The sequence below is a fragment of the Schistocerca piceifrons genome, chromosome 11 (assembly GCF_021461385.2).
Source record: "Schistocerca piceifrons isolate TAMUIC-IGC-003096 chromosome 11, iqSchPice1.1, whole genome shotgun sequence".
Taxonomy (NCBI): Eukaryota; Metazoa; Arthropoda; class Insecta; order Orthoptera; family Acrididae; genus Schistocerca; species Schistocerca piceifrons.
In genome coordinates this window covers 144684780-144705743 of record NC_060148.1, presented here as the reverse complement: position 1 = coordinate 144705743, position 20964 = coordinate 144684780, and the positions used below count along the sequence as shown (strand labels likewise).

The 20964-nt window shown below is 42.3% G+C and overlaps 1 protein-coding gene across 2 annotated transcripts in view; it reads left to right on the top strand.

The window, feature by feature from the left end:
• Positions 1-20964, top strand: part of LOC124720460 (cdc42 homolog) — a 55761-nt gene that overhangs the window by 8689 nt on the left and 26108 nt on the right. For both annotated transcript variants that reach the window (XM_047245814.1, XM_047245813.1), the window contains exons 3-4: positions 3453-3525; positions 15282-15391. In XM_047245814.1, the coding sequence (XP_047101770.1) occupies positions 3453-3525; positions 15282-15391 (183 nt within the window). The remainder of the gene's footprint in view (positions 1-3452; positions 3526-15281; positions 15392-20964) is intronic.

Here is a 20964-nt window from a genome sequence, read left to right as displayed (position 1 = left end):
TCCAAATTTCCCTTTGGCTTTTTTTTTTTTTTTCCAGCTTAGGCAAAGACTATAAATTTTTAGCTAACATTTGAGAATCAATATCAGTATAACTTAATGGCCCATCATGGTGAATTTTCCAGTTGCATGTTGCCTTTTGGAAGTCTTCCAGAAGCCACTGAAATCTGATTTTGAAAATTTCATGTGACTATGGATGAAATTTAAAATGATGTAGTAGACTCATTAAGACATGTAATCTTATATTTAAGGTTTAACACAGTAACTCAAAATATTAAAGTTACTATATCTTGAGTCTTCATAACTCGTATTGTGCATACTACACACACACACACACACACACACACACACACACTCACACACACTTTCTGTCTCTATATTCATCTAGTATTAGGGGAGAATGTCATTTTTGCTATTCGTGCAGTAAAACATCAGCAGGTATGATGTTTTAATTTATTGCTTCCTTGCAAATGACTCTGTTTGCAAAACAGTTGTGGAGGGTATTCGCATATACGAGGGTCAGTCAAAAAGTAATGCCTCCTATTTTTTTTTCTACGTTTAATTGTCAGGAAATTTAAATGCAATTACATAGGTAGAAAACCACAACATTGAGGATCATTTTGTCATTTTTCAATGTAATCTCCGCCCATCTCTACAGTTTTGGTCCATCTTTGAACAAGGGCATGTATCCCAGCACGGTAAAAATCACAGCTCTGCTTCCTAAGCCATTGACGCACGGATGTTTTGACGGCCTCCTCATCTTCAAAATGAATCCCACGATGAGCTTCTTTTAGTGGCCCGAACAGATGGAAGTCTGATGGTGCCAGGTCAGGGCTGTATGGGGGATGAGGCAAAACTTCCCATCCAATTTTGACAATCTCGTCAGAGGTGTGACGACTGGTGTGTGGTCTTGCATTGTCATGCAAAAGAAGAACATCTGCCATTGATTTTGTTGGGCGAACTCGCTGAAGACGTGCTTTAAGTTTGTTGAGGGTTGTGACGTATTGAACAGAATTTATTGTGCATCGCTGCTCCAAAAAATCAACCAGAATCACACCCTCTGTATCCCAGAAAACTGTTGCCATAACTTTCCCTGCCGATCGCACAGTTTTGAATTTTTTCTTCCTCGGCGAGCTTGTGTGACGCCACTCCATTGACTGCCTCTTTGATTTGGGTTCAAAAAAATGCACCCATGTTTCGTCCCCGGTCACAATTTTTTTCAGAAACTCATCTCCCTCCAAACGGAAGCGCTGCAAGTGTTGGGAGGCTATTGTTTTCCTTGCCTCTTTATTCTGATCGGTTAACATTCTTGGAACCCACCGTGCACAAACTTTTGAGTACCCCAATTGTTTAATAATCGTGATCACACTGCCTTTACTAAGAGAAATAATGCGACACACTTCATCTGCAGTCACCCGACGGTCACCATGAATGATGTCATCAACTTGCTGAATGTTGTGTGGAGTCACTGCACTCACCGGCCTGCCGCTCCGCTTTTCGTCAGTCAACGGTGTTTGCCCTTCAGCTTCCTTACAATGACGAACCCATCGTCTAACAGTGCTGACATCCACTGTCACAACACCATACACCTTCTTCAGTCTTTCATGAATGCGTATGGGCGTTTCACCTTCTGCATTCAAGAATTCAATCACACAACGCTGTCTCAAACGAACATCGATGTCGGCCATCTTACAAACTTCTGCTGTGCTGCCACCTGTTGACACAGAAAGTTACTACTGCAGTGGATTGCAGAAGAAGGTTTGAGGAATGGCGCCAAATTCAAATTTTTCACTTAACTTAATTTCTTTAAGTAGAAAAAAAATGGGAGGCATTACTTTTTGACCGACCCTCGTATCACTGAATTTACGTGCCAAATAATATAGTTCAAGAAGTATGATGTTTTATACCTGGGAGTTTAATTCTTTAAAGAATCACAGGTGGAGGGGTTAGTATTGACTAATTACGTTAAAGTGTACTGCACAGCTCTGTAGCAGTTTGATTTGTGCAAGATACCAGCTATATTGCTAGTTTCTGGTTGTGATGAGGACAGTAGAGCAATAATCTATTCAGAGGCAGTTCTCATTTGTGGATAACTCCCAATCACATTAAATGCTGCTCATCCTGTTTTATTACTGATAATATTCTCCTCCCTTGCGGTAATGGCACAATAAATGAATTAGAATAGTTCATATTTCCATGTTTGGGGACAGATGGAAAGGTGTCGTGGATGCGTCACGTTAGTGACCCCTCACAGGTGGTGATTGCAGGTCTGGTTGGAAATAGGTATTGGTGAGAAGTATATTTCAAGGCAAGGTTTTCTTGTAAGAGCTATGAGCAGTGCCTATTTGTGAATTTTGTGCAAGTAGGTGTACTGTAATTCTGGTACATTTACTTGTTTTATTTTAGAGAGTTGCTGTCGATAACTACCCATTTGAAAGGAACCAGCTTGTGAGTGGAGAGTAAGTACTAAGTAGTTAGGTACAGTGTGCATTACCTTTTAGTGAATATTATAGACAGGCTCTGCAGCTTCGTATCAGTGCATGCTCCGCTGCAGAGTGAAAATTTCATTCTGGAAACATGCCCCAGGCTGTGTCTGAGCCGTGTTTCTGCAACGTCCTTTCTCCCAGAAGTGCAAGTCCCGCAAGTATTCCTGGAGGACGACGACGAAGTTTGAGAGGTAGGAGGTGAGCTGCTAGCAGAGTAAAACAGTGAGGATGGGTCGCGAGTTGTTATTGAGTAGCTCAGTTGGCAGAGCATTGGACCCAAAAGGCAAAGATCCCAATTTAGAGTCACAGTCCAGCACACAGTTTTAATGTCTTGAATTTACATGCTTTACTGGTTCACTTAATGTGGTGATGTCCCAGCTTTGTGTGACAGTGTTACAATGATGCAAATTCAAACAATTGAAAATCCAAGATGGAATAATGACAGTCCTATGAAAAGCACAGATTGCCCGTCACCGTACAGAGGAGATGTTGACACCAAGAAGACTGTTAAATGTGTGAGGGCCTTCTTCTAAAGAGCGCGCCCACATACACACACACACACACACACACACACACACACACACACACACACACACACTCCCATTAGCACAACTCACCCACATGTGACTTCGTGTCTCCCCACTCGTTGTGGCCTTGGTGGGCAAAGACCAAAGTCAATGTGTGTGTGTGTGTGTGTGTGTGTGTGTGTGTGTGTGTTGTCTGCTTGAGAAACAGGCCTTCTGTTGGCCGAAAGCTCACGTGTTTAGCCTTCTTTTTGGTTTGCCAGTCTGCGACTCAACATCTCTGTATGGTGAGTAGCAATTTGTCCTTTCCATAATTTTGTTCTAGTCTTGCTAGAGATTAAAGATAAGAATGAGATTTGTTGCCTCATGGCTTTAACATTTATGCTTGTTTTGGCTAGAATTTCCTACAAGGTAGTGCTATGTATTATTTTTGTGCTCTTTCCAGGTGTTCGACAACTACGCAGTGACGGTGATGATCGGTGGTGAGCCTTACACGCTCGGCCTCTTTGATACTGCTGGTGAGTAGAAACTTCCAGAAGGCATTGTCATTGTTTCAACTGTGTTATTTCATATAAATTATCTGATACTTCGGAAGTATCCGGACACCCCTGTGCGACGGGAATTGACCGTCAGATGTTACGAGACTTGGACCCGTCAGTATAAAAGGAGGCAGAGAGTGTTGTGCTATCAGTGGAGAAGCGGTAACAGCAGAATGGGTCATTTAAGACTTTAAATGTGGACTAATCGTCAGTTGTCACCTGAGTTCCAAATCCGTAAGGTACATTTCAACCCTTTGAAAGTTGTCAAAGTCAGCTGTCTGTGGTGTTATTGTAAAGTGAAAGTTGAAGGAGTGGCTAGAGCTAAACGGAGACCAGGTAGACATTGTGTGCTAACGAACGGGGGCCGTCGGGCATTGAAAAAAAAATTGCCTGAAATCGACGGAAGGAATTATTCGTGAGTTCCAATGTTCTACCGACAGTCCAGCTAGCACAGTAACTGTGTTGGGGGAGTTAAAAAAATGAAGTTCAGTGTGGTCTTGCAGCTCCTCGTTAGCCACACATTTCTGTACTCAGTGTTAAGCCCCCAGAGGTGGACGACTGGAAATGAGTGGGGTGACAAGTCACATTGTACTATGTGGGAAATGGATGGAAGGTTGTGGGTTTGGCAAACACGTGGAGAATGTTAACCTGCCAGTGTGGGTACTGGTGTCGTGGAAGTACAGAGGTGGTGGTTTTGTAGTATGGAGGTGTTTTTTGTGCTTAGGGTGTGGCCCCCTTAACACTAAATGCAGAAGGATGTGAACACATTTTGCAGCATTTTGTGTTGTGTAAAGTAGAGGAGCAGTTTGCAGGAGTTTGTGATCAACAACAACAACATTCCTAAGATGGGCTGTCCAGCCCGAAGTTCTGACCCAAATCCAATATAACACCTTCGGGACAAGTTAGAGTGTCACCTTTTTCTGGAGACGAGTGTCTGACGTCGTTGCTCACACTGGTTTCGGCCCTCGAGGAAGAACGGGCTGCCATCCCTCCGCAGACATTGAACCTCATTGGAAGTGTTTCCGGCAAAGTTCGATCTTTTGTGGAAACACCCCACATTAATATCTAATGAGGGCCACCTGTTCTGTTAAAAACAGGTGGAGGGCACTTGCGAATATTGTGACCAACAAAATTCACGAGCATTCAGAAATTATTAGGTTCCTCGTCTACCCTCGTCCTTGCAGCGCGAGTCTCTTTCGTCCTGGGGTCTGAGTGTCCTGCTGTTCCTTCTTTATCTTCTCAGCCTGTCCTCTCCTTCCTGGGGGAGGAACTAGTACGCGATGCTGCTAACTATTCACCCGTAGTACAATTTTTGAAAAATAAACTAAAAAACTATTTCTGAGGTATTCTGTTGCATCTGGAATGAATGTTTCAGTTGGAGCATAAATTTCTTGTTACGGACACACAGATCACGAAAATGTCAACAACTTTTTAAGTAGTGATGGCTGTGAAACTGCAATTTGGACTGCCTAGTGACACGAATATTGTGAACAACCCGTGTTCCTTATAGGAAGAGATCGAAAAATGTACGATCGAGGAACCCGTTACTGTTCAGACGGAGGCAGTGAAATGAGTCGGTGTGTCATTTGTGTGAATGGAACAGAATTTGTGTGGCTGTACTGATGGTTTGACTGTAAAATACAAACTATTGTCAGGAAAAAGACATGGAAAGCAGAAACATATAAAATGGAAAATTATTTCTCCTTCAGTTAACCAAAAGCAAGTGGTCCAAAACAGAATGCGTTTTAAGTATAATTTTGTAAATGAGGTGCCATTAATTGTGTAAATAAGTTTCCACAGTGGACTTTAGATGTGATGTGGAGCATGTTTTGTAAATGCAGTAAGTGGCAGTTTCCATTAAAAATTGTGTGTTTTGGATTATTTGTGTTCTCAGTTATTTGTGCAATCTTCGGTCTGTGATAACTTGGATAATCGGCAGGTTGCAGTACACTTGAGGTGACAAAAGTGATGGGATTGGGATATACACATGTATGGATGGTGGTGGTATCGCATACCGAGGCATAAAAGGCAGTGTGTTGGTGGAGCTGTCATTTGTACTTGGGTGATTCGCGTGAAATAGTTTCTGACATGATTATGGCTGCAGTTGTCAGTTTCCAACTGGAAAAGATAATATGAGAGTCCTGATTTAAGTTCTTATCAGTATGTGCACCTGGAAATTTTGTCGTATTGTCTCTTTCGTATTTACTTTCATCCGTGCTTTGTCTTTATTGGCAACAGCACTTCCTGCCTTTTACTACCAACTATTATTAATTTTAGTGAAAGTTTCTTTTGGCATTTGTTCTGTAAAAGCATCTCCACTGGACTGTGGTATCTGTGCGTTTGCAAAAGAGATTTACGTATAACAAAAGCAGTACCAGACAAATAGCTAATTACTCTAAAGATGACATATTATGTTGCAGACGGGCACAATTAAGACACTTACACATAAGCCTTCTGCCACAGGCTTTGTCAGGAGAAGAAAGAGAAACACAGACCATTCATTCACGCAAGTTTCTCTTTGTTTTCCTGACGAAGGCTGTGGCCAAAAGCTTATGTGTAAGTGTGTGTTAATTGTGCCTGTCTGCAACTTAATGTGTCATGTTTATGGTAAGTAGCAATCTATCTTTTCCTGTGTTGTTGATATTCCAACCTGGAGTTTCCATTAACAGTAACAGTTGCTATTATGAACACTGTGATGTTCCATTTTTGTGTGTGGCAGTTTAAGTACTTAAACATTAAAAATAATCAAAAAGTAAATAAATTATTTCCTCCATTGACATACTGCAACAATATTATGTATGTACCATTGCAAATTTTTTATTCAAAGACAAAAGTAGACTGCTGTCCATGTGCATTTAGACTTCAGAAGGTAGGTTCCACAAGTTGTCTCGTGCTAAGACCATTACGCAAAAAGAGGGGCACATTGTCAGAACAGAGTATATGTTTTGTAGAAAGTTCTGCTGCAGTACAGATAACAGGCACATCACAGTGTGGTAGTAAAATGGTGTGGCAACTGGAAATGCCCTCTAAAAGTTGAAATGTGCAGGATGTTACCATTCTTTGGGACGTAACATCTAAATTCAATATAGATCCACCTTGAAATTCTGGCTACTCACGAACTGTATGCAACATTGTGTTCGCCCTTAGCAAAATGGTGCTGACAGTATGACAGAGACCACACAGATGTCGGTGGCAGTGGTCAGGGAATCTTGATCTTGTGCTGTGTGATTTCCAGCTATCTGGAGGGGCTTAAAGAATATATCACGGGGAAGAGATTTTTTCCAATGGTGACAATGTTCACGTAGTAGCTCTCAAATTGCTCCATCACCGAGGAGCAGATTTCTATTGTTGAGGAATCGAATGACTGGTAGAATGTTTAGGCTGTTGTTTACAAAGACTTGGTGAATATGTGGAAATGCGGTGTGCTGTATGTGCTGCACAGTGCCGGAGTAATAGACAGCTGTGATACTACTGTACCCTATGATCGGTGACAGTAAGGCCACTCCCCTTTGACAAAGTTATCTTGCTTATACAGCTTGTATATATTTACTAATGGTGTACCCTGTACATATAAAACAGTATTAGGCTGTCCCAGTACACTTTTTTTCTATTTGAATAACATATTAAACCATGTACAATCCAGGATGGAATGTAACAATATTGTGAAAAGGAAAGTTGCCACTCACCATATAGCGGATATGCTGAATCACAGATAGACACAACAAAAAGACTCTTGGCCAGTAGGGCTTTTGTCAACAACACACACACACACACACACACACACACACACACACACACAGCTTTCAGCCAAGAAGGCCTGTATCGAAAATAGAAATAAAAGTTGATGTAAATTTAAATATCGTTTGAAAAAAGACAGTTGTAAGAAATCATATGTTGTATGTGGTTAACTTCTGAGAGTCAGTGATTTATTTCTACATATTAAATCACATTATATTGATACTCACATGTATATGTGCGTCAGGTTTCATAATACATCAAGGATGGAATACTAAATTAAGTTGAAAATCAAAGAATAACACAAAACACACAATTTTACATGTCACAGAATATTTATGCTCACAACCGCTGTGCTGTGCTGTGGTGCTCTACATGAATACCTCTCCCAGTGTCAGCAGTATCTGAGGTTGCATTGGACACAATGTCCAGCTTGCTTTGTCATTGTATTCTGGAAACCAGGTATTCTGTTATCCAATTCGATGGTACCAGCTTTTTATGGGGGAGCTATACTGGGCGTCACGTTCTTCGATACCGCACCTGTCAGTTGTCGTATCTCTTCGGCATCCTGGCGGACGTGTAATTGCAGTACTGCATCTTTATCTTTGGCAGATGCAGGCCCCTGCCGTCTTCATCGCATCTCGCTTATCGTAGAAGGCAGATTTGAGTCTTCCAATGGATACGGTGGTAGGCACATCTCTGATGTCTATCTTGAAAGTGTTGTCACATCTACCGAGCACTTCGTACGGCCCGCCGTACGTCAGCTGCAGTGGCTTCCACGTCGTGTTATTCCGTACGAATACACGGTTGCAGCTGGAGAGGTCTTCAAATATGAACAGGAATCTTCCACTTTGCTCTGTAGATGTCACTGGCTGCAGCTGTCGAATGTCTGCAAAAGAGATTGCTCACAAAGCACTTGTGCAACACATCCTAGAATATTGCTCAAGTATGGGGGACCTATACCAGACAGGACTAACAGGTGACATTAAACATATACAGAGAAGGGCAGCACGAATGATTACAGGTTTATTTAATCCTCGGGAGAGTGCCCCAAAGATACCGAAGGAACTGAAATGGGAGATTCTTGAAGACAGGCGTAAACTATCCCGAGAATGTCTATTAACAAAGCTTCAAGAACAGGCTTTAAATGCTTACTCTGGGGATATACTAAAACTTCTTATATATCACTCGCACAGGGATTGTGAGGATAAGTTAGGATAATTACTGCACGCAGAGAGGCATTCTGTCAATCATTCTTCCCTCGCTCAGTGTGTGAATGGAACTGGAAGAAAACCTAATAACTGGTACATTCTGCCATCCCTCTCACGGTTGTTTGCAGAGTACGGATGTGGATGGAGATGTGCATTTGTAATTTGGTGAATAACTCTCACACATCTGCTGTGTTATCTGTCACAATGTGTATGAACTCTCCTGATAGGCACAGTGTTTGTACACTAATACAGCTGCTGTAGCCTTCAGGTCGTTCTTAAATGATGTACGGAGGTCGAGGAGCACAGTGGATAAAGTCTCCATTCAAATTTGTGTGGCACAACACCAAAGGCCCGACTCGAGTTGGCGATGCAGATGTTCTACTGTTCTGCCTACTGTTGTACGGACGCACTCGGTGCCTGCTAAACCGGCCGATGCTTCGAATAGGTAACTGCCTCGCAAACTTGCATTCGCCGTGTCGGAACGGTCACAGTTGTTAGAATCCGCTTATATCGTATCAGACTGGGCACTGCACAGGGAGCCTGAAGTAACTCCAGGAAAACAGGTGCTTCACATCAGAACATGATGTGCTCGAGTGGCAGGTTACGGAACCTCAGACACTCCCCGGCTCCACGAGATAATGTTTACGGGTTCATACGAGTTGTCACATCAGGAGACGAGGTATACGGCTTCGGATTGGGCACCGTCATCTCTCTATTCCGGGTATGTACCTCCGGCTGTAATCAGTTAGAGAAAATGACATTCAGAAGCTCGTATCGGCCACCGTATCGTGGCTCTCGATTCGGAGACCTGGATAGGCAACCTTTCCAGGTTTGCAGATTCTGTAATATGTGAAGCGTGGAATAACATCCTGAGTTGAAAATCAAAAAATAACACAACACACAGTATTGTACATGACACAGTATATCTGAGCATGCTGTCACTGTGCTTGTCATCGTGGAGTGATGCTCTACGTGTACGTAGCTGCGCCACATTCTTCAGATCACCAGTTTAAAAAAAATGTAAATTACATTCCATTGTCATTTCTCATCAATGTAATATTCTTGGGAAATCAGTGTGCCACGAATGGCATTAATTAACAACAGCAGAATGGTACATCTCCGTAGAACAAACGTTAGCTGTCGCAGAATAGATTTGTTGACAGTAGTTTCTCGTGCCGAGCTGTCTTGTTCAAGTTCCTCTTCCTTCTCCTTCTCCTCCCCATCATCCAGCATTACTCTCTGTGTGCCAGTCAGTCGCTCACTGATGAGTTGTGGGCACGAGCGAGCTCGCACGAGTAGTTCGGTAACGAGCCTGCTGCAAACTGTAGACTACTAGCTTTCCAGTAATGTCTATTAATTCTAGCGAGTTATGTGAACAAAATCTTAATGGATTGACCACTACATCGAGATCCTTGGATAATTAAATCTTATGCTTATTTCAATAGTGGGTTTTGATGTTAAGAGAGACTATGCACGCATCACTGACTAGGTGAAAAAATTCCATTAATAACGTAGTATTTGTGTATTTTTGATCATCATATCTTAATTATACACAAGTTGCTAAGCTTGAAATAATAACCTACCAATTATTTATGTACTTTTATTCATGATACATGCACTGCAAAAGCTCTCCAGTTTCTCAGTTACTAATGCCAATAGGTATAGTTTATGACTAATCCAGCAATGTATTTGTAGGCTTTGACTTGACTATTGTATTTGTCTCTTGTTAACTTACATAAATTCTTATTCTCTTTCTTTTATAAGATAAAACTGTTGCGGAGACTACTATTATTAGTCATTATACCTATGCTGACAGTATAACAACTCCATGTTATTAATTGAAGGTGCAAAACTTCTAATAAAATTCTCATCCTAATCCTTCTTAATCAAAGATATCTGTGAAACCTTTGCCAAAATCTAATATTTGATAACTGCTGCTATACTTTCTTCAATAAAATATTGTTTCTTTAGCATGTGTTGTTTTTCAGTTTCTATTATTCTTTATTTTTGTTTATCTTTCAAATAATTAAGATATTTCTGTTCTCCTGTTGGGGTCTTTAATCCATTTCAGTGGAAAATTATATTTATTTCCTATCAGTAATTCATAGATCTTTATTTCATCTGCATGACGATGATACAAGTGAACACGTGCTATCAAAAGTTAACCCATGAGAAATAATGGTAATTAATAAAAAAAGAAATTAAACCAAAAGCTTACACACCAGTAACTTTTTGGGCCTTAACTAAAATAATGCAAAAAAGATTTTAGCCTCTACAGTGTTGGCTCTACGCAAACCCACGATTGTGCCCCGCTTATTAAAGCCATTCGTCACGTATAGCTGAAAGTAGTAGTACCTTCATCTTGTGTTTACTCAAATGATTGCAGTTGGGTACTGTTTATCTATTATTGGGAAATACTCGACAATTAATGAGCAACTTCCACCGTACGGCCACAACTTCAGAATATCGCTATCACAAATACTAGTGCCTGTTTGTAAATTAATTAAATCCGAGTCCTCTGTTCAACAAGAATTCTAAATCCACATATCCCCATTACAGCTGTTACTTCAATGTGTGCCAGTTTGGTCAACAAAATTGCAATACTCAAGCTGCAGTGTGCTGACCACCTAATAGCATGTATAACAGTACTATAAAAATATATATATTGCTACTCACCATAGGCACAACAAAAGATGCCTGTGTCCTACTGAACATCTGTTCAGTGTACAGTGAGCAACAACCTATTCTTTTTGTAATATTGTCATTATTCCATCCTGGATTTTCCATTGTTTAATTACACACATCCCAAACGCCCAAATTCCTTGGCTCACAAACAGGATATTAGTTAATATGCATGGAACCAGTCAGTATGATGACTGATTGTAGAGTAAGCCAAGTGCCAGGTATCAGTGTCTGTTCTAGGTACACCACTTATTACATCATACTAAACTACCAATCAGTTCTTAAAGCCTGTGAGACCTACAGCCGCCTACAGGGATTTTCTGTCATTGATCGGAACTTATAACAGTGACCAGAATTCAGTGCACCGTGGAACCACCACTGGTACTCAGTGTTAACCTTAGACATATCGATGTCTCCTTAAATACTTACCCAGAAACTAATACTCTGAATAGCCCCAAACGAACAGATAACAGTGACCATTGGCACGACAGCTCACTAGTTAGTCTCATCTGCTGTAACTCCATTACTCTGTAAAATATCTGGCATGTTCAAGGTCTGGTACACCACTGACTGTTTGCCCATGTATAAAACTATCTAGGAACCATTCGTGAAACAAACGTACAATGCTGTTATTAGAATGAGATTTTCACTCTGCAGCAAGGTGTGCACTGATACGAAACTTCTGGCAGATTAAAACTATGTGCCAGACCGAGACTTGAACTCGGGACCTTTGCCTTTTGTGGGTAAGTGCTCTGCCAACTGCTGTTATTACTTTTACTATTAATTCATTATATTCTGCAGCTTTTTGGTACTGGTTGCGTGACCAGCTCCAGCGGATGTATGATCTTCACCATGGATTGCTACTGCTGGTGGAGAGTGCAACTTTGCCATCTTTGGTCCCTCACTACTACTGGCGGCTAGTGCCACAGCACCTGTATAACCTTCTTCTTCTTCTTTTCTTATGAACACACAAGATAAACCTTATGCTAACATACTTTCCAATTCTCCACCTTATCTCACTGCTGTTAGTACAAGAAATTAAGATGATGTAACGTCTGTGACGACAGTTAAAACTTTTACGTTACTTTTGGACCCGTCACACTGTGTCACTTTGAAGTGTAACGTACTGTCTGAAGTTCTGTTGCTTTTGTGGCACAAGCATTTTTGTTAAGATGTATTTCCCTTGTTGATTTCCTGGATTCCATCACCAAAGCTTTGATGACTTCTTTACTATCAAAATATGTTATGTCCTGTAAATAACATTTCAAAGGTAAACTTCCTGCACCAGTTATAATTTGACATTAAATATATTTTCTCGTCCTTTAAATACGTCGGTAACTGCTACCGACTAGAATTCCTCTCGCTAAGTCGCCGAGCCTTCAGTCCCTCGATGAAGACGCACATCATCACTCGGTGTAGTTCTCTCCGTGTATAATAAAATAAAATGAAAAGACAGTATCTGAATATTTATATTAGACATATTTTTATGTTATTCTCTCCATAGTGTGTAAATTACTGTTGTTGCTAGTATCGTTCGTTAGTAAGAAGACATTGGAATTTGCCTTATCCCCTGGAGTATCATTACGGTCAGTATATATCTTGTGTATGTAATTTAAGGAAATTTGAAGCCTTATCTTTCTTTAATAACATTGAATAATGTTCAGACTTCAAGAAGAATATAATAATTCCAATACCAAAGAAAGCAGGTGTTGACAGATGTGAAAATTACCGAACTATCAGTTTAATAAGTCACAGCTGCAAAATACTAACGCGAATTCTTTACAGACGAATGGAAAAACTGGTAGAAGCTGACCTCGGGGAGGATCAATGTGGATTCCGCAGAAATGTTGGAACATGTGGGGCGGTACTGACGCTAAGACTTATTTTAGAAAATAGATTAAGGAAAGGCAAACCTACATTTCTAGCGTTTGTAGACTTAGAGAAAGCTTTTGACAATATTGACTGGAATACTCTCTTTCAAATTCTAAAGGTGGCAGGGGTAAAATACTGGGAGCAGAAGGCTATTTACAATTTGTACAGAAACCACATGGCAGTTATAAGAGTCGAGGGACACGAAAGGGAAGCAGTGGTTGGGAAGGGAGTGAGACAGGGTTGTAGCCTCTCCCCAATGTTATTCAATCTGTATATTGAGCAAGCTGTAAAGGAAACAAAAGAAAAATTTGGAGCAGGTATTAAAATCCATGGAGAAGAAATAAAAACTTTCAGATTCGCTGATGACATTGTAATTGTGTCAGAGACAGCAAAGGACCTGGAAGAGCAGTTGAATGAAATGGACAGTGTCTCGAAAGGAGAGTATAAGATGAACATCAACAAAAGCAAAACAAGGATAATGGAATGTAGTCAAATTAAGTCGGGTGATGCTGCAGGAATTAGATTAGGAAATGAGACACTTAAAGTGGTAAAGGAGTTTTGCTATTTGGGGAGCAAAATAACTGATGTTGGTCGAAGTAGAGAGGATATAAAATGTAGACTGGCAATGGCGAGGAAAGCGTTTCTGAAGAAGAAAAATTTGTTAACATCGAGTATAGATTTAAGTCTCAGGAAGTCGTTTCTGAAAGTATTTGTATGGAGCGTAGCCATGTATGGAAGTGAAACGTGGACGATAAATAGCTTGGACAGGAAGAGAATAGAAGCTTTTGAAATGTGGTGCTACAGAAGAATGCTGAAGATTAGATGGGTAGATCACATAACTAATGAGGAGGTATTGAATAGAATTGGGGAGAAGAGGAGTTTGTGGCACAACTTGACAAGAAGAAGGGATCGGTTGGTAGGACATGTTCTGAGGCATCGAGGGATCACAAATTTAGCATTGGAGGGCAGCGTGGAGGGTAAAAATCGTAGAGGGAGACCGAGAGATGAATACACTAAGCGGATTCAGAAGGATGTAGGTTGCAGTAGGTACTGGGAGATTGAGAAACTTGCACCGGATAGAGTAGCATGGAGAGCTGCATCAAACCAGTCTCAGGACTGAAGACCACAACAACAACAGTGTGTAAATTACTGTTGTTGCTAGTATCGTTCGTTAGTAAGAAGACGTTGGAATTTGCCTTATGCCCTGGAGTATCATTACGGTCACTATATATGTTGTGTATGTAATTTAAGGAAATTTGAAGCCTTATCTTTCTTTAATAACATTGAGTAATTAAAAGAAGAAAGATAGTTAGGAAGTAGGTAGCTAGTGATGGAGGGGGTGATGGGAAATTGGTGGCTGGAGGGGCTAGAGTGACGGAGCACAGGGGAAGCACAGAAAGGAGCCACTCGGAGGAGGGTGGCTGCAGATGTGTGTGGCAGAAGATCAGACTTAAGTAAGTGTGCATGTGACCATGTGTTGGGGGAAGGGGAGTAAGTAATGATGTGTTATGGTGCGGTGTACCCATGATCTGTGCACATTATTCTTCTACTTAAGGTCCACTCTCTGGTTGCTACTAAAATTAGCTGCATTCGGCTTCTCCGGGGTTACGTACTGGGTGTGGCAGTGGCAGAAACTGTAGTTTACTGTTGAGCACGTTTCGTATTTCAGTATGTCTCTGCGTGCAGTCCATTGTGTAAGAGTACGTGTTTGTATGTCTGGATGGAGTATTCATAAGATCAAAATATTAACTATCGTAAGCAGAAGAGTCCGTAGTTGCTTGTACAATCTTTACATTGGTGGAATAACAAAAATTGTTGTAACATGTCCCTGCAACTTTGTAAGCTGTTGGTATAATTTACAAATAGTGCAGCTGAAGAAGGAAGTGGTCCATTTGCTCTAATACTGCAGTTATTTGTAATATGATTTCTTGTGATTACATTTCTGGGAAAGTTTTCTTGGGACTTATGCATCTAGAAAACTATAAATAGATATTTTTCGTACTTTCTCACATTGTACAAAAAGTAAGGAGCTCTCCAACCATATAGACACTTGTCTCGATTGCTAAAATAACTTTATTTATCGTGATGAGATGCATTTTGGCATAATGTGTATGTGGTGTGCACTGTGTCAGAGGGATTCTCTCAAAGTACATCTTGTGATTATAAAATTATTTTTGGCACTGCCAAGAATGCTTGTGGCTACGATTGATTGCAATGAGGTAATTGTCTTTGCAGGTCAGGAGGACTACGATAGGCTGAGACCACTGAGCTATCCGCAGACGGATGTTTTCCTCGTATGTTTCTCGGTAGTCTCTCCGTCTTCGTTTGAAAATGTGAAGGAGAAGGTACGTATTAGTTAGTCGGTGTACGAGCTTTTTTAAGCGTATGTTTGCTATTGTTTTGGTACCTTTTGTGACTGCACCTGTTAAATATGGAGGGAAAAGGTGTTGAAACTAGTTATCTGTTTTGACTTATGTTTAAGTAAATTGACTTATCGTACTTCGTGTGGGCGGTTGAGGTGGAAAAGGCTGTAAATCAGGTGGTGACAGGCAAACAGTTCTGAAGGGAACACAATATAAAAATGTACACTATTTTCGGTTGTTTTGGGGGTACCGTTTTTGAAACTGAGGAAATTTGCCTCTGCGGACACAGCACGTGCGTGTCACTCGTTCTGAAAAGCACTCGTAGCTCGCGTTACGACGTGGAGCGGTGTGTCCTATCCTTTCGGCTTGTCTCTGACAGAAAGGTCAGTGGAATTTATGAACACAGTTTGTATACTGGGCGGTGACCATGTTGGAGTACACTGAAGCAGTGTGTAGAGCATCTTCATTTGAGAATACCAGCCAGTGTGCGAAACAAAGTTTAATGGTCGTGTTTACGATCTGTGGCCCACCGGGTGACAGTGATTGCCTTCTCTGTGAACATTAATTATTCGAACGGGAGTGACCGGACACACAGTGTTTTCCGTGTCACATGTGGCAGTGGCTCGTGTATTACTCGCCGTGTAGTGACTCGTTGCAGTATGCAGTGCTGATTGGCGGAAATGTGTGAAAATGGTTAACTGTGGCTGAACAGATCCACTTTGCTTACAAATTGTAGTCTACCTGTGGTAAAATTGACAAGTAACTGCTGTTGCTGGTGAAATTTGCACTGCTGGGTTAATGTGGACTGTACAGTCCTGATCAAAAGCCCGTTACTCTCCACTGTCAGCATTGCTCAACAGCGAGATGTAACACTCGTAGTCCCATTCCTAAGGTATTGCACCTTTGACATCGATCAAAAAGTTAGGTTTCCTTCCATTTAGCATTTGTTCAAAATATTTGCCATACTATTTCGATAAAGTTACATTATTTGGTTTTCCTCTTGCTGTCTTCCTACTCCTGTGTGTTATTTTGTCTTTTTTATGTTTTTTGTCGTTCCTCAGTTGCTTGTACTTTATCAGAGATGTGTTTGCTCGATGTCGCCGTGCAATAACTACTCACAGGTCAGCAGGTGGCAGTAGTAGCAATTGAACGTATATATAGTGTGTATGGGGTTGTGGAAAACCGTGCAGTCATCGTATTGTTGAAATGGAGCTATTCGTCTGACATCAGATAGGGCACGATCGTTTCTAAAACAGCTAAATTTGTAAACTGCTGTCGTGTCACTGTGGCAAAATTTGCTATTTGAAAGTGCCGAGGCAGCTGCAGTGCACTACAGTTCGTAGATGGCGGGGTGAACGGTGGCTGCGGAGATGTACGCGGGTGAATGTGCGTGTGACTGTCGAGCGTCTGACAGCTCAGGTGAACTGAGGAGTTACCGACAGTGTCTTCTGAATGTCAGCTCGGCAAACATTGCCGTGTACAGTTTTCTACAGCAGGCACCTCGTTTGTGACCCGTGCCAATTGCCGTTCGTCGGCAACGGAGGTTGGAATTTGCTTGCTGACACCGCGACGGGAAGTCCACTGTGTAGTGACAGGTGACTTTTTCAGACGAATCGTGTTTTATGCTCCCTTGGACTGAAACAAACACCCTCCGACAATCACCGTAAGTCTTGGCTGGAGGGGAGACAACATGTTTTTTTGTGGTATTCCCTGGTGATCTTGTCACTCTTGAGAAGCTCACAGATGCACGTGTCCTGGGGAACCACATCCACCTCTATACGCAGTTCGCTTATCCTCGGCACAGTGGCATCTGCCGACATGTCACACGCCTCGCAGTGTACGTGTGTGCTTCTAAGAGCACCGGGATGAATTTACCGTACTCCCCTAGTCACCAAACTCTCCGGACTTAAAAGCCGATCGAGAATCTGTGGAAACACCTCGATCGGGTTGTTCTGCTGAGAAATCTAGCAGAGCTGGCCACAGCTCTGGAATCGACACATCTCCGCATCCCTTTCGGTATCTTCCAGAACCTCATTGACACTCTTCTTGTGCATCTCGCAGCAGTCCTCACTGCAAAAGACGTTTGTTAAAGCTTTTGACATCTGGTCACTTTAACGTGACTGGACAGTGAATAATTTATAGCTTTTTGTTATTGTCCTGTTAGGTGAGGACCAACTTTTTAGAGGACCAGTTTCGTGACATTAAACCACTACTGTTCCCATTCAAGATTTGTGGTCTTATTTGTGCATATCGTCCTGGAGCTGTACTTAGTTGGTCTACATATCCAGGCTGTCCATTTTTTTGTACTTTACAGACACATACCGACTTAACACCTCACTTGCACTGTTGACTGTGTTTCCATTTGGTGTGTTTACTATGCGCAGTGCTCCTATTATTACTGCATTTTTCGTTTTTCTTTTGTTTGTGTTGTGATGATTGTAAAACACAAAAATAAAAGGATCTTAAATTACACCTGGATGCCACAATACAAACAAAAGACAAATGAAAAACGCAGACTAACATCTGGAAACGCTGTGTACAGTAAGCAGAGTAAATTAAAGCAGAGTTAACAGTGGAAGTGAGGTGGTAAGTCATAATGTACATGTAAAACAGCGAAAGTTGGTGTCCTGTGTAAGCAGACCAAATGTGTACAATTCAGGACTGTGCATATGCTCTTAACAGAATCACAAATTGTATGTAGGAACAAATAATAATTTAACCTGAGAAAACTTGTGCTACAACAAGTTGTCACCTGAGACAAGAGAATAAAAAATAGACTTTATTGCAGTAAGAAATTGGTAATTATTATATAACACAATTATTATATTCAAAATCATGTATTACAGGTAACCAAGGTGCTTCAAAATAAAAATAAGCAAAATGCATATGACACAACGCAAACAGAGTTTCGACTAGTTCCATTAGACGAATTATATCTCCGTGTATATTTTTTATTTGAACAATTGGTAAAAAGTGCGCAGAAGAAGTGCATATAATTACAGTGGTAGACAAAGGCAGTGGCCTCTCATCGGAGATGGCCTCGCGTCAGCTCGGTGCGTCACTTCTCTTTTAATACACGTAAGTGCAGCATTCGACCTCCACACTAGTGAGAATGTTCTGTTATGCCATTTCATATATCTCAGTTCCAGCCGAAACCTTGCGGAACGTTACTGCAACATTACTGGTGGCAAGCAGATATTGGGACTTTTTTGATCCCGTATTTGAGACAGAGACGATGCTGCAGCTTCCGACAAGCTTAAAACACATAATTTCAAATCTGTACAAAACATTTTTTTGCTGACATCCCCCACAAAAAGATGAAAGGAAAAAAGTTTGTTGCTCATTCATTTTCCACATTCATGCAATGAAACTTCAGCATCAGACACAATGGTTCAATATATTATTTCTTTATTACCGACTGTATTCACATCACATTTTGCCGTCAGTGTCCACATACACTCCTGGAAATTGAAATAAGAACACCGTGAATTCATTGTCCCAGGAAGGGGAATCTTTATTGACACATTCCTGGGGTCAGATACATCACATGATCACACTGACAGAACCACAGGCACATAGACACAGGCAACAGAGCATGCACAATGTCGGCACTAGTACAGTGTATATCCACCTTTCGCAGCAATGCAGGCTGCTATTCTCCCATGGAGACGATCGTAGAGATGCTGGATGTAGTCCTGTGGAACGGCTTGCCATGCCATTTCCACCTGGCGCCTCAGTTGGACCAGCGTTCGTGCTGGACGTGCAGACCGCGTGAGACGACGCTTCATCCAGTCCCAAACATGCTCAATGGGGGACAGATCCGGAGATCTTGCTGGCCAGGGTAGTTGACTTACACCTTCTAGAGCACGTTGGGTGGCACGGGATACATGCGGACGTGCATTGTCCTGTTGGAACAGCAAGTTCCCTTGCCGGTCTAGGAATGGTAGAACGATGGGTTCGATGACGGTTTGGATGTACCGTGCACTATTCAGTGTCCCCTCGACGATCACCAGTGGTGTACAGCCAGTGTAGGAGATCGCTCCCCACACCATGATGCCGGGTGTTGGGCCTGTGTGCCTCGGTCGTATGCAGTCCTGATTGTGGCGCTCACCTGCACAGCGCCAAACACGCATACGACCATCATTGGCACCAAGGCAGAAGCGACTCTCATCGCTGAAGACGACACGTCTCCATTCGTCCCTCCATTCACGCCTGTCGCGACACCACTGGAGGTGGGCTGCACGATGTTGGGGCGTGAGCGGAAGACGGCCTAACGGTGTGCGGGACCGTAGCCCAGCTTCGTGGAGACGGTTGCGAATGGTCCTCGCCGATACCCCAGGAGCAACAGTGTCCCTAATTTGCTGGGAAGTGGCAGTGCGGTCCCCTACGGCACTGCGTAGGATCCTACGGTCTTGGCGTGCATCCGTGCGTCGCTGCGGTCCGGTCCCAGGTCGACGGGCACGTGCACCTTCCGCCGACCACTGGCGACAACATCGATGTACTGTGGAGACCTCACGCCCCACGTGTTGAGCAATTCGGCGGTACGTCCACCCGGCCTCCCGCATGCCCACTATACGCCCTCGCTCAAAGTCCGTCAACTGCACATACGGTTCACGTCCACACTGTCACGGCATGCTACCAGTGTTAAAGACTGCGATGGAGCTCCGTATGCCACGGCAAACTGGCTGACACTGACGGCGGCGGTGCACAAATGCTGCGCAGCTAGCGCCATTCGACGGCCAACACCGCGGTTCCTGGTGTGTCCGTTGTGCCGTGCGTGTGATCATTGCTTGTACAGCCCTCTCGCAGTGTCCGGAGCAAGTATGGTGGGTCTGACACACCGGTGTCAATGTGTTCTTTTTTCCATTTCCAGGAGTGTATACCACTAAACACGCCTGAAGAATTACTGTATTTACTCAAATCTAAGCCACACTCGAATCTAAGCCGCACCTGAAAAATGAGACTCGAAATCAAGGGAAAAAAAATGTCCCGAATCTAAGCTGCACCTGAAATTTGAGACTCGAAATTCAAGGGGAGAGAAAAGTTTTAGGCCGCACCTCCAAATCGAAACGAAGTTGGTCCATTGTAATATGAGACACATTTTAGGTCGAATGAATGACGATACAGCTACAGTAGTTTGGTTCGAGTCGTAAGCTTAGCAGTTAAGCTTTACCAGGTAGCCATTGCTATGCGTCAGGCGCTCCGTCCGTATTTATACGGGTACCCTTCCTTTTTCACGTGCTTCGTCTGGTTTGAATTGATTGCTTATTTTTCTTTGATCTGATAAGTGCCGTTCTCTTTGTTATAGGTGTTTACGTCACTTTAAGCTGAAAATGTATTACTGTACTGTGTCGTGCATTGCTTGTCACATTCTGATAAATGAGTGTTCACGACCTGTCGCCGATCGCGGCATGGCTTGCTTTTGTGCGCGCTACCGCGGCTTACATTTAAAAAAAGAGAGGAATTGTCCCAGAAGCAAAACAATGGAAAGAGACTGCTATTTGTTGTTACTTACACTGCTGCTGTCTTTGATATTGATCAACAAGAACCAAATA